This window comes from Lagopus muta, chromosome 1, assembly GCF_023343835.1.
Source record: "Lagopus muta isolate bLagMut1 chromosome 1, bLagMut1 primary, whole genome shotgun sequence".
Lineage (NCBI taxonomy): Eukaryota > Metazoa > Chordata > Aves > Galliformes > Phasianidae > Lagopus > Lagopus muta.
Genome location: NC_064433.1, coordinates 24,519,145 through 24,534,137, shown reverse-complemented (window position 1 = coordinate 24,534,137; position 14,993 = coordinate 24,519,145). Strand labels below are relative to the sequence as shown.

Below are 14,993 nucleotides of genomic sequence, written 5' to 3'. Positions count from 1 at the left end.
GGTAATCTGGAAACACATTCATACAGATAGGATTTTTTCATATTTCAGATGCAAAATTTAAAGCTAAACCAGGAGAAAACTCAGTGATCAGACAGTGAGGCGTTCTAGGAATCAAACTCAAAATGTATGGAGAGCTGTGTGCATGTGAGCACACCTGTAAGTGAGTTTGTCTTGCCTTCTACCTTTGGATAAAGGAGATGTAAAAAATTCCTAACTCCAAAGGTGAATCATTCACTTTCATTTTATACAAGATCACAGCCATCTCAGAAAAGCTGTGGTAGATGATCAAATAGTCCTTTCTGGTCCTCACTTTTAAGAAACGATGAGTCACCAGTGCAAAGACATACACTGAGAATTAGTCCTGGCCTATTTTTATATACTTCCTCAGGACCAAACCATCTTTCTTAGCTTGTTTTGGCTTTCCTAGAGCTCAAGCACAAGTAGTAACCCTCAACATTTTTTCTCAGCAAAACTTTTCAGCATTAGCAGTGTATTTCCATGCATCCAAAAGGACTTCTAAGGCTTGGAATTGTTTTGTTTCTGAATTTCAAAGGTGCTGAGCTACAACAATCCTCTCTGATTTCAACCAACATGTGCTCAGCAACTTTAAGAAGCAAGTGTCCATGCACAGATACTTAGACCAAGAAGTATATCCCCAAAGCCACCTCTGGTGTCCCCCTGAAGCTGCTGGGAGGATTCATTTGGTGAGTGTGCCTTAGATGTGGGCAGCAGGCAGGGATGGTGCCAGCCACACGCTCCCCTTCCCCATGCACTGCTCTCAGCCTTACCCACTCAGCACAAGTCCAGCCTGCCCCTGTAATGGATATGGATCTGTGACACTGTTAGATCTTGAAGGCAATCTTGAATTACAGTGTGCTAACACTGGTGGAAGTCTTCTAGAAGGTCTGTTAGGAAAAAAAAAAAAACCCTGAGTACTCAAATCCCTTTGGATTGCTAGCTGTTAAGACAGATTTCATGCTCTGCTGGACCATGACATTTAACATTATTACTGAAAAAAATGTAAAACAGATTATTCATCATCTTCTGATCTGTATTTAAACCCATATGCATAAAATATGAGAAACAAGCTTGTTTTGTTCCTAACAAACAGAGGATGACCTGCTTTGCATAGTATTTGAAATTCAGTCCTACTTCTCGAATATTTTGCAGATTTAGTGAGGCAGATTGCTTAGGATATGTCACATGAGCGCTTTAACCTGAGGGGAGCACGGAGGGTCTGATGCAAAGAATGTTAGATGAGTCTTCAAATAAGTTTTCTCTCATTATTGGACAGAGCAATGTGCAGTGGAAAGAGAAAGAAAAAAAAAAAGGTTAAAAAAAAAAAAAAGAGATTTTCATCTCAGGAAAAATGGCAGAGAGGAAGCACGAGGTTCTCCCATTGGAGTCCTGCTGACATGTTAGCCCTCTGCCCTGCTCTAAGCATTTTTCTTTGGAGCCATTGGGCTCTGCCCCACAGCAGCACAGTCCACAGATGTCCCTCCACCAACCGCCCCACCTGCAACCAGAGCATGATTTGTCAGCCTGAGTGACAGCACTAGGGGAGCTCTTGGGGACTTGAAGGATTCTCATTTGGGATAACTCCATAATGAAACAAATTATAGGCATCTGCATGCAGAGTTCAGGTCACTCTAAGAGGTGAAGTGCGTGAAAGGAAAAATAAACTGGTCTCCCTTTGGATTCTTTGTTGTGGCTAAAAGCCTGGGATGGTGTGTTGTTGTTTTGAAAGTGAGTCATTTATTTAGCTTTTGTTGCAGAAGTATCAGGAATATCAGACCTTCTGCTGCTTGCTTAGATTGGAGGTTTTGCTGGAAACTTCAGATGTGGCCTCTGCATGTTCTTCACTCTTAATTAAAATGAATGGGCTGTTGAACCTTTAATAAATAGCTATTTTAGCTAATGGTGTATAAAGTACATGAGTGGATATTAGAAGAACTCAAGGAAAAGAAAAACAGAATCTTTTACATTTTGGAAAAAGCTTTCTGCCCTACAGCCCAAAGCCAGGGAGCGGCAGCGACATGCAGAACTGCAGCCTCATGGCAGGATGTGCTGCAGGCTCTCAATGGGTTTCCTGGCTACAGAGAATTGCCAGCAATTTTCAAGTCCTGAATTTCATAGCATTTTTTTGCACTTTGCTTATTTTCTGTTGCTACCTGCATAATGTAAGCACACACAAGATGCCTGAGTGCCTCAGTTCAAAGTCCGGTAGGTTCTCTGCTCATTCCTGTCCGCTCTCCCAAGAAAACATCTGGGAAACCACATTTGACTTTCATTGGCTTCATCATAAAGGCCATCTGAAATAAAGGAATGAGTGAAAACATTGTAGAGGAATTTTTGTAAAGGTTAAGTAAAAAAGTGTAAGTTTTGGTGTGTTTATTTGCTATCTACTTCAAAATCTCACCTCTTACAGAACGTAGTAAATACTTTCATTCTTCCTCAGTCAAGGCATATGGGCTGCTATCACATGTCCCTTTTGGCTAATATCTCTCAAAACCAGCTAAGTGCCTTAGGTTTCGATTTTGTATGGCTTTGTGAAGCTTGATTTTAATGCCTTTTATTGCTAACTTAATGGATTATGGGCAACAAGGCTTGTGAAGGGCTTGGAGAATACGCCCTACGAGGAGAGACTGAAGAATCTGAGGCTGTTTAGTCTGGGGAGAAGGAGCCTGAGGGGGGACATTATTGCTCTTCCAATATCTGAAAGGTGCTTACAGCGAGAGTGGGGTTGTTCTCTTCTCACTGGTGACAGGTGACAGGACGAGGGGAAATGGCCTCAAGTTGCACAAGGGTAAGTTTAGGTTGTATATCAGGAAACACTTCTTTACAGAAAGGGTTGCTAAGCACTGGAATAGGCTCCCCAGGGAGGTGGTTGAGTCACCATCCCTGGATGTGTTTAAAAGCCATTTGGATGTGGTGCTCAGGGACATGATTTAGTGGAGGGTTGTTAGAGTTAGGGTAGTAAGGTTAGGTTGTGGTTGGACTGATGATCTTTAAAGTCTTTTCCAACCTGAGGAATTCTATGATTCTACGATTAATTTCAGATTCTTCAAATGCCAGAAGTCTGTGCGTTACTGTGCAAAACAACTTGTACCCCCACAGAGCAATTTCAGTTCTTGGTGGGGTTTTTGTTACTCCTAAAAATAGTCTGCTGAGATACTGAGTGGAAAACTATGATCTGAAGTCAATCCAGGTTTTGAAGGAAATTTTTTTTAAAAAGGAAGGGAAACTGAAACTTGGGAATGGCACAGGCTCCACAGGGTGCAGTACTGCTCCCCACATTAAACTGCAGCACTGGGCAATGGAAGGCTGTGAGAGCATATCTGCTGTTTATGGGATTTGTGCAGAAGCACTGTTCCTGCACGGGTTCCCTCTTCTGTGCTTGCTGAGAGCTGATCCAAAGCTCATTAAAGCAGGAAAGATTCCTCCTGACTTCAGTGCATTTTTGATCAGACTCTTTGTCTGCTTTCTAATGGTGGCAATAAATTTCCCCGTATAGAATATAGGGTATAATTCTTTTGAAGTATTCTTCAGCTTCCTTTCTATCTACAGTAGTTCATTTATGATAGTCCTGAAGAAAGTTGAAAAGAAATGTGTGTCTTACTGGATTTCCAGATGAAATAATAGCCAAGTATCTCTCAAACACTTGCCTTTCAGCTTGAAAATGAAGTCAAGTCCTTTGAAAGGCACAGCTGTATTGCATTTTAGGGGCAAAACTACTCTTACTAAAGCATTAAGTTTAAGACATTCAGGCAGTACAACCACAAATATAAATTCAATCCTCCATGCTCTGTTTTTTGCCCAGCAGCACTAGCAGTTTTGCCCAATTTTGCAGTATTGTTAAAAGTCCCCATAAACCCTAAACCAATATCTCTTTTATATTTGTTGCTGGCAGTACTGACCAGCACTTTTACTGAGTTCTGCAAGACTTCTATAGTGTTTCTACCTTTTTCCCACCATTGTTATATTTTACAGGACAATTTACAATATACAGAAGGGGAAAAAAAAAAAAAAAAGCATTTCCTTTGTAGATTGTCTCTGTGTTTCTGAGAGGTAGTTTATTTTTAACTCGGAATTAGAGGTGACCAAATGTAAAAGACTGAAGGAAAGAATAGCAGAAGTCACGTTAACTTTATCACAGCCAATCCAATTTCGGATTTAGGTGTCTTTGAAGCTACTTCACTATGAACCTGACTTTCATCAAGCTGACAGAAAATGGTCATTTGGGGGCTCTTTTGTGTTCAGCATTCAGCTTCTAACAAAATAAGTACATTGTATGTTTAACATGCCAGAAATAAGATGTGAAAGACAAGAACGACAGGACTTAAAAGACTATTACAATGCACAGCTTGTTCAGTGCCCCTAAACACCATCCTTCAAAGCTTTCTAGTATAGGTTTTGTTATTTATTGCTACTGTCAGAGAAAGCTCATAATGTGACGAATGAAAGGTGAAGAGCAATTAAGATGAATGGTAGGACATAAACCGCCAGAAGAAATGCTTTCCTAAAATTATTCCTTTGCACATTCTTTGACTCCGTTTGAAGTTCAAGAAAACCTGATGCAAGTGACAAAATATTTTTTAACAGATTCTCCCAAGCAGTGCTCCTTTAGAAGGCGGGACAAAACTGACACTGTGTGGATGGGACTTCGGATTCAGCAAAAATAATAGGTTTGAATTAAGAAATACAGTCATCCATATCGGAGGACAAATCTGTGTTCTGGAAGCAAAATCTAGCAACAAAAACAAGTAAGAAACCTAAAGTACAAAATTTCCTTTATAAAGATGTTCTTTATGTGGAATGGATTTACTAATGGTACAAACATTCGGTTTATAAATATTCTGCTTTCATTCAGATTTTCAAACAGAAGATTTTGGTATTAAGCAATCCCCCATTTCGACAAGTTCCCCAGGAAAACTGCTCCACAGAGCCCATAAAGCTGGTTAATGCCGATAGCTCTTGCAACAGCTTTTTTAGTTTGACTACAAAATGCTGTTCTACACCCATGGGAGCTGGCACTAAATGAAACTGTTTAAGGGTTTGAAAATATGGCAGGCTCCTTTAGCCAGGGTCCTGCAGGGCTCAGATATGTCATCTCCATCTTCCTCATCTTTGAGGCTGCTGGAGAGGAATGTGAGAAGAGGAAGGGATTTGGTCATCAAGCTGCTCATGGCCCTTTGCAGGCACTCTTCTTCAAAAATACATATTTGAGACAGTGGGATAATGGCTTAAATTCAAGACAGAGGATATTCTGGTTGTTATCGTGAAGAAATAATAAGTTCAATGAATATCCTCTCTCAGATCAGAGTGTATGATTACTAACACAGCAATGTGCAGAGCATGACACGGCTTCCCTACCCGCATTTGTAGTAGCAGAGGTCACCCTCCAGCAGTCTTGAGCTTGTGCCTTTCTGCTGCTCTGAGCAGTCTTAATGCAAGCTAAATGATTTAAAGAGAATGGCTCCTATATGAGACTCGGAGAATGTAATGTAGTTAATGGACACATCATGCCACAAAAGTTCAAGTTTAATTTTTGGCAGTATTTAAATTTAAACAATAAATATACATAGGATGTAGTTTTCCTAATGCTGTTGTCTGCCAAAATTTGACACAAGGGAAAATTCCAAAAACCAAATTAACCGATTGATTGGAAGGCATTTGTTTTCTCCAGCTTGCTTTTTTTTCAGAAATATATTTGATTTATTAAAATTATTTTCTCTGTCTATGTATAAACACCATGGCATTTGTAATTAGTATTGAAGAAGACCACAGTACTTCCTACTGTTTTTTTTTCTGAAATATACCTGACACGCACAGATTGATGACTAGTTCTGTATGGGTTCAGCATTGTTATGAAGTAGTCGTGGCTTTATTTTAATACGAAATGATCAACCTAGGAAAATAAATGTAATGCAGTTTTTTTTCTTTGCTTTCCAAAGGCTGGAATGCACAGCTCCTGCTGCAAAAAATGCAAGTTTTAATATATCCAGTAGTGTTTCTGTTGGACATGGAAAAACACTATTCAATACATTTTCATATGTGGTAAGCACTATGATTAGAATTTTAATGTCTAATTAGTTTCAGTGTGAACTGAAAGAAGACTTTTCATGAGTCCAATTCAGTATGATAATTCTATGTTATTGTTTATTATTACTTCATAGAAGTGCTAATAAATGTGTTGAGATTATTCTTTTTGAAAATACAGAAACATAACTGAACAGTCCTCTTTTCTTATTTTTACCCCCCTCAGAATCCCATAATAACAAGTATCTCTCCTACCTATGGCCCCAAATCTGGAGGAACATTGCTAACAATAGCTGGCAAATACCTAAACAGTGGAAAATCCAGAAGGATTTTTGTTGGTGAGAAACCATGCAGCTTGAAAAGGTAATGTATAAAAAAAAAATAATAATAATAATGTAAAACAATGCTTTAATATTGGTTAAAATATCATGGAGTTAAAAATAAATTAAAAAAAAACCACACTGCTCTCTATCTCACATATCAGGGAACAGAGACTGCAGTAAGCATTCATTTCTGGCTTAGGTCCTGAGTGTCTAGAAGCTTCCTAGAAAGGACTGCAGTTCACTAGAAGTCTCATTGCGTGATGCATCACGGCATCATTTCAGCACTCTTCCTGATATGTATAAAATAGTTCTAAGGATTAAGCCAGAATTTCTTCATGGCTCTTTACTGGATCCAGTAGGAACTCAGCCAAAAACATTTGACATGTGAAAATGCTTTGAATCTTATCTGAATGTCAGTGTTATTAAAATAATAAGTACAGATTCTCTGTAGTAGGCAATCAAACATTCCGAATTCAGTAGCCATTTGGCAACAGCGTAAACCTTGTTTGGTCCTCTTTCGGGTAGAGCAGGCTGGCTCCCATTGGTGTGAACAGAATTGTCACCTCCACTACCAAGGGCAGAATCAGGCCAACTGTGTTTCAGGAACAAGGTGTTCTGCAATTTGTATACATTTTAGGTCTCTCCTAAAGATTTTGGAAAGTTATAGTGATGAAAAGTCATACTTGCAGAGGATGCAAAGAAGGAATAGTTTATTAGTTGATGTCAGACTTGAAGTCAGGAGAGCTGAATTTTATTCTTTGCTGGTAAATGATTTATGTTATGTTCTTGATCAGAACTGACTAAATCAACAAAGGGATTTAGGTGTTCAAACTCAATATTTAATCACTACTAAGATCTTCAGCTGCTACTTAATACTTCAGGGTAGGCTTTATTGATATCATCTCATCTGATCAGCTATTGGACAAATACATGGAACATTTAGGAATAATTCATTTAATCCATTTGAGATGCCTATTGTGGGGGTGAGATGACTGCCCCCTCAGAGGCAGATCTAGGCTTCAGGCTTATCAAGTAGACTCTCCCTGCACTCCTCTTCTTACAAGCAAAGTTGTATAGATTCATATACGAAGGTCTTAGCCAGTTTTTCAGGTTAGATATTTCTCAACCCAAAGTGTGATGTTCCCTCTTGGGAGTAATGCCCAGTTCTGAGTATAGCTGGATCAAGGGTGAATTTTATTTTATTTTTTTCTTTCCTTTAAAAGATGGTAAACATTTCTAGACATTTATGAATGAATCACTAACACCTCAGTGCACACTGCAAACACTACCTTCCTGGAAAGCTCTAGAACTAGTAGAAAATGCCTGTTTGTCTGATTTGGAAACATCTTTTGAGTATGGTCTCACCTAGAGGGCAATTGAATGTGGTTTGGCCCAAATCATTGAAACCACCTGCTAGAATATTGTTTTGCTTTTCCAATCAATTTTTACGCTTGCCTCTGTTGTGCCCTTGTGGTCACAATTTACGTGCTTCAACCTTCAGGATCCTTCACCTCACCCAATGATCTCAGCACAGGAAGACCTCCAGGGCCAAGCATGAGAGAAAGAGGGAAAGGTGAATATCTCCAAGACTGCTGCTGTGCCGGGTTTGGCCAGCTCTTTATGAATTTTCGCCTACTCCTCCTTTCTCCTTGCCCTCTCCTGCCTATCCCTTGTTAGTACATGGAGCCAATAGATTCCCCCAGTGCAGAACATCTCTGAAAAGATGCTGCATATCCTGCCACTCTTTTTTTTTTTTTTTTTTTTTGAGTTTTTTAACACAGGCCGAGTCCTGTGCATTAGAAGGAGAAATATGTTGTTGCCTAGTCACGGCAGAAAAAGCCATTCTCCTTGAACTTGGTGTCATTTTCCAGGCTGGAAGCTGCCTTTGCACAGGGCAACATGTGCATTCACAGGGCTGTCACTGGCACTGAGGAAATGCTTTTCACCAGACAAGGTGCACGGCAGTCAAATTAAGGTGAATCTGGAGCCTAAGAAGCGTTGTTGCTTTTTCTACATTGTGCTGTGCTTATTTTCTGCAACATGAGCCTTCTTTGGTGATTATCAGTAACATTTCTTTTTCACACGTGGATCTTTAGGTGGGTTTGGGGCTTACTGAAGGGTAAGATTTTAAACAGACTATGTGTTTTATAACACTAACAAGCAAGCCTTTCTCTGTTTCCAGCACATCGGAAAGCACTGTGGAGTGCTACACTCCAGCACAAGGAATCCCACAGGAATACCGCGTGAGGGTGGGAATCGACGGAGCTATCAGAGATGCAAAAGGTTATTTCACCTACAGGGAAGACCCCGTTGTTTTAAAAATTCATCCAGCTAAATCTTTTCTTAGGTGAGTAAAAATTACTCATAGAAATAAGAGAAGAAATGAATGAAAGAAGCGTGGCTGTGCCGTGCAGCAATCTATCAAAAGAAATTGCATTTTTATCTCTATCTGCCATGCCAATTGCTTCTATTATGGTGCAGTTGCAGAGGGCAGATCATTTCCTTTCAGAGGTGAAGGAGAAGGGGGAAGGGCACCTCTGTTCTTTGTGTGATTTAACTCCTAACTGCTGCTGAGTGTACCTGTGATGTCCTGCTGAGATACCTACTGTACAGCTAAGTGAGTTTCCTATGCTGTGTCTGGACATTACACTGATTAGTGAGGAAACTCATTTAATGTGACAAGTCAGCGGTACTAAAGAGAGCAAATGGATTTTAAAACCATCTAAATCCACAGAATAATAAATATGAATATATACATATGGTAGTACGTGTGTATTTTTACGTGACATATTTATTGTATCAGTAGCTCTAATCCAAGCCATCTGCCTTTGCCAAAAAAATGTCAGCAGTAAAAAAGACACCTTTTTCAGCACCACTGAAAGCAGCAAGTAAGTTAGAAAACGTTAAATTTGCTCTCCTTTAAAATTCACACATTTGTTTTACATCCTGGCACACCACAATATTTAAAATTAATTTTCTTTTCTTGTATATGGTTAGTTGTTATAACAAGTGTAAAATTTGTTTCCCAGAAAAATAATCTTGCTGCTCAGAGCTATGTATTTGCATTCACCCTGTTTATCCCTAGTTCTGGCTTTATGTTGTCATTTAGTTTAAAATATAATTTGTAATTAAGGTTATCATAGCAGATGCATCATTATCCTACTTACATTTTTTTCTTCTTCTTCTTTTTTTCATTTTCCCTAGTGGTGGAAGTACAATTACAGCTCAGGGAATCAACTTGAATTCAGTGTGCTTTCCTCGGATGGTGATCACTGTACCTAAACTGGGAATGAACTTCTCTGTGGTGAGTCTGTCTTGAAGAAGGCAATCTGCTATCTTGCATTGTACATGTGATGAATGGCACAGAATTTTCAGTCAAAACACTGACTTTTGCCATAAAACTTCAGGGCTTTCACCAATGCTTTCTTCAAAGAGTTTTTCAGTGAAAAAAAATAGCTTTACATAGGCAAACTGGGAATTAGAGGAGGAGGAGAATAGTAATTTTCAAGAAAACTGTTGCAAAGAGATTAGGCTTTCACAGTGTCCAATAATAAGGTTTTTATATCACAATTTAGCAGTGCAGTTCAATGACTAAGCACAGAACAACAAAATACTTGTATGCCAGATTTACCAGACAAGTTGAAATGTGTTAAGTAGGGGATATATTTCAGTGGTGACTGTGAATATAAGAGGAAAATGAAAAAAATATCAAAGAAAGAGGAAAAGTATGTATAAAATCGAGAGTAGGCGTTGTTTTAAAAAACAGCTAATTGCCAAATTACCTGTTTGGTAAGTTAGGAAACATTTACCCCTAGTTGAGTAACTCATATTGAGAAAGGTTTGGGCATCTGCAGTTGAAAACCTCTTCATGAACATAAATTCAGAAGTTTCTTTTGTTACTTGAATTGATAATGTACAGTATCTTAACCTAAATATGATCACCAGGTATGGTCATGTGATCGACTTCAATTTTTATGAGGCAAGATGACATTTATGAGCTACTTGGACTGGAACTGTTTCCTGTAACCTTTTGCCTACACATTTGTCTTACATCTCTGACATTCTCTCATCTTCTGTGGTCTGTTTAGCCTAATTGAAGTTAAATTAACCTACACACATTATAACACGCTACACTACTGCTCAAATTCTTAGCTTGTTTCTAATGAACATCATATGCTACTTCCTGTACTGAATTCTAGTATGTTGGCAAATTTTCCATTTTTTATATTTCCAAGGTCATAATATTCTTCATGATCCTGATTTGCATAATGTTTTCAGTGTTAGAACCTGAATTTCAGCTGGATGTAATCATGGCTTGTAATTTAGTGGGTACAGATTTAAATCTGGAAATCAGTGCCCCTGCAATTTAACAGTGCTCAGTGTTATCAAAAATGTACTTCACATGAGTTGGGGAATAAAATATTTTGGTGAAATCAACCAAGCTCAGAATTTTTTTATTCTCAGCACTGTGGGCACAATTATTTCTAAGAGCAAAAGATTTGCTGAAATCAGTTCTTTAGATTTTGCTTTGTGTTGATATGAGCTTGCTTTCTTTTTCACTCTCTTGCTTTCTCTATTCCCCTGGGAGAATATGCAAAATTCCCCCTCTTCAGGGACAGATTTTGCATACCTTGCTTATCAGATTTCCAGTCAGTAAGCACAGACAATATTTGGAATTTGCTGGAGTTCACAATCTGATTTAGTGTGAGAATTTTGACAATACATGATGTAAAAATATATCATAACATCATGTTCTTCAAAATCCACGAAGAGAATGTGTCTGGAGACTTTCTCAGGATTCATTCAGCTTTAAAAAGATCTGAAGTAAGGAAGTAAATCCATGCTCCAGCAGTGATTGGCAACTCCAGGCAACCAATACTAGAGAAGCAAACAATCCTTTGAGCAGTGATTTCTTCCTGTGCTGCCTTCTAACCTGCTATTTTAAAAAAGGCACAGGCATGGACAGTCACAATTAATCTGCCATATTCTTTTTCTTTCATACCTTTCAGTGTGCATTATATATTTGTCAACAGACAAGAGGAGTTAAGTCTAAGCCTCCTTGTCCATGAGGGTATCTGTCCCCTACCACTGTCAATATCTTTATGTAGCTCTAGGAATATGAGCCAGTGTAAAAGCAGCTGTGCATGAAGTCACATCCCCCTGCATGGAGGGCTGGGCTATAACCTCCATCAGATTGTAATCAAGAGTGTATAATGCTTTGACACTGCCCAAGTAATATATTTTGTTCCATTGCAATTAAAGGCCTCTGGAACTCCATGGCTTCCCTCTGTGGCAGCTCAGCTCTGCCACCAATCTCTACCTCAAGTTTATTTCTCCAGGATGGATATTTGTTCTCAGGAGGAAGGGGAACACATAGAAGGAACAAAAAAAAAAAGGTTGCACCATGTAAGTGAGGAAACTGCTTGCAAAGGATGCCTATGGCTGCAACCTGTTTCATTCTGTGTGGGAGATTCTGGGCCCTATGCATGAGCAGTATACCAAAAAACAAACTTGCATCCACTCATTACAGAAATAAATAATGATGAAGAACTCTTTCCAGTAGTGATCCAGAGCAATGCAATGGACAGCTATCACGTTAACAAAGGAGAAAATCAGTTGTAGTCCTGAATAGAGCTAGCCCAGACAGACAGTGCAATGTAAACCAACATAATCAAGTTCTGCAGCTGAGGCAATGTATCTTTTCGCTTCCTTAGCTTGGGAGAGGAGAATGAACTGAGTCATTTTTTAATTGTCCTTTAAGCCCTTTTTCTTTTCAGTTTTCTCATCAGCCTCCAGGAAGCTGCTTTTGTCAGCATTCAGAAACTCTGGCTCTTGGGAAAACTGAAGGCAGCACTGAAACACATCCCAGAGCATCAAAGGAAAGTGCAGCTGGGAGGTACCACAAAGACCTCGCCTGGCCCGCTTCTTTGCAGCAGCAGCAAACATACTCAGACCACTGCCTGACAGATATTTGTCTAGGCTGTTATTAAAGCTCCTTGAAAAGGAAATTTCACAATCTCACCTAAAGAAGCTTTGGAGAGAGCTGCTCTACCTGCTTACCTAGTGGTTTGGAAGCAATTCTTTCTAACAATTAACTCGAATCCCAGCTGCTAATTAGTTTAACCCTCAGTGGACACAAGCAACAGATTACCAGCCCCTCCTGCTAATTTTACTTATTTGCACTGTGTTATGATTCAGCCTTTCTCTTTGTCATTTGAAAAAACCAAACCAAACTCTGACCTTACATGATAAATGTAAGAGCTTAGAGCTCTGTTCCCCCTTTCTTCCATCTCCCAGATGCTCTCTCATTTGCTTAAAACTGATGGTGCCTGACTTAAAAGAGCTCTCTCCTTTTCCTGTCATCTATCTGTCCCCAAGCCATTAATTCATTCTGCCAAGCTTAATTGGGGCCTGGAGCACCGATGTAGTCAGGGTGTGAGTGGAGGGTCACTTCAGCAAGCAGGAGGAGTTGTTGGGAGTGCTCAGCATCTCAAAACCTCAGGAGACAGAATCAGCTTGTTCTTCTTGGGGCATCTGCTTCTTTCCAGATGAGCAATAGAGCTGGTAATTTCTATGGAAAAGCAGCCTATAAGAATTGCAGTGTCATTGAAACTGAAAAGCTCTGGGAGCAGATGCCAGCCTCCTGTAGAAGAAACATGGAAGTTGCACACATTTGCAGTTCAGTATTTCTGAAAATTTATCTTCTGTAACATAAAAATAAGTTGCTTCAATTTCATAATTTTCTTTTCATATTTATTTAAATGTCATTGAAATTATTCAATACTATGTTCATATTAATTGTGTTTATATTACATTCCACTAACACTGTCAATATGTCTTGCCTTCTTCAAATTCAGTGGAAAAAATGTTCTAGCTATTGAACCGTATGTTTAAGTATTTGCAACATGTTTCTTTTTAATTGTGGTTTCAAGAGTTCTTTTGACCATTTGTTCTTATTAAGTGCAAAAAATATGAATTTGAGGAGTGCTGCATGAATTCCTCTTCCCGAGAGCTCTAGACAGTGCATAAGCATACACCAACCCTCTTACTTCTGCTCACACCTTCAGTTCCTCTGTGAGATGCACAAGGAGGATAGCAGCTCATTCCTTCCTTTCACTTTGCATTGTTTCTGTGCAAAAGCAGGGCATGGTGGGGGGTGGTGTTTGATCAGGAGCCTGTCTACAAAATAAGTACCTTGTGACTTCTGTAAGTCCTGCTAGATGATTCTCCTGCACTTGAAGGTCTTGAAGCCAATATTTTCTCTTTGAAAGGCTGTAATAGTAAGTTCTCAATAGTGAGTTGTCATCTGGGGATCCTTTGGAAGAAGAATTAAATTACATTTTAAAATCTTTATTCATAATACCCGACAAACTAGCTAGAATTCACCCACTAAAGTCTTTCATAGATTTATTTAATAATAATAGAAGAAATTCTCTGAGAACTGTGGATGATGAGTGTGGGATTACTGAAGTTATTCCTGATTTTATATCCAGAACCACTTGGGGTCAGATCTTCTAGCTATGTTCACTCTGTGGAACAATGCTGCCACAGAAGCTCAGCAAAGATCTTCCCTCACGAAGGGGAAACATGGCCTTTCTTTCCGTGCTGCATCTGCATCTCATATACATTTCTCACAGAGAAAGGAATTCAGTGGTGGATATCAGAAAAGATCCCATGCTGCAAACTCATCGGGTCCCTGGTATTGTTATCACATACATTAATCATCCTGAGCCCAAGGACTCCCAGTCAGTATCAGTCATATTGTGTGAAGAGCTGGCTCTCAGATGCAGGAGCAAGAGGGTTTACTCCACTTTCTGGCCCAGTAATTTGATGAACTGAAAATATCATCTCCAGTGTTTACATCTAAGAGACAACTGGAATTAAAATGTTGCCCAACCATTAGAACCAACTGAAATGACAGCAAAAGCTCATGAGCTGCCTGAAAATCTTCAAGATACTCTGCTTGAGTGTCACTGCTGCGTTTCTCACCTACACATAAAAGCCTTCTGAATGGGCTTTCCTCAAGTTCGACCTGAATTCTCATTTCTCTTTTCTAAGAAATCATTCTTGGCAGAGACAGGTGGAGAGCCTCTTGGTCTGTCTTTAACCTCATTCATCTTTCATTTCTCACTGGAACTCCAAAAGTTTAGACTTCTTATGAAAGGACAAATTGGTGTTTTTCTCCCTTCTGACTGCTACAGATCCTGTAATACACATCCGACTGCCCCTCTCTTATCTGGGTCGACTGCTAAGAGACCTTTGAAGCTCCAAGGTTCTCCCTCATGCTTTTCCCGTAGTTGTGTCAGATGAAAAAAAATTGAATTGGGCACTGAAGTTCAGATTCTGTAGGTCAGGTTTGAATTAATTGCCTCAAGGGTCATATTTTACGAATGAAGCAAGAATACATACCTTTAAGTGATGAGTCATATGCATTGTGCAATGGATTATTATTCCCTTTGGGCATAGTATTTATTTATGCTTGTGAAATGCTTCATAATTTTTACATCTTTTCTTCCTTACTGTCTTCAGATGTAGATTATAGTCATAGGAAGAACACAGGTTTGGCTTTTAAAGTGAATGTACTCTAAAGCCTAATTAAATAAAAGTTAAAGGTGCTGGGTGATAGGCAGT

At 39.2% G+C, this 14,993-nt stretch overlaps 1 protein-coding gene across 5 annotated transcripts in view; it reads left to right on the top strand.

The window, feature by feature from the left end:
- The window catches only part of MET (MET proto-oncogene, receptor tyrosine kinase), an 89,312-nt gene that overhangs the window by 48,989 nt on the left and 25,330 nt on the right, over positions 1-14,993 (top strand). For all 5 annotated transcript variants that reach the window (XR_007377370.1, XM_048946743.1, XM_048946727.1 and 2 more), the window contains exons 6-10: positions 4,603-4,763; positions 5,955-6,057; positions 6,266-6,402; positions 8,545-8,709; positions 9,567-9,666. Coding sequence is in view for 4 of the 5 variants with exons in the window: in XM_048946743.1 (XP_048802700.1) it covers positions 4,603-4,763; positions 5,955-6,057; positions 6,266-6,402; positions 8,545-8,709; positions 9,567-9,666 (666 nt within the window). In the remaining variant the exon portion in view is untranslated. The remainder of the gene's footprint in view (positions 1-4,602; positions 4,764-5,954; positions 6,058-6,265; positions 6,403-8,544; positions 8,710-9,566; positions 9,667-14,993) is intronic.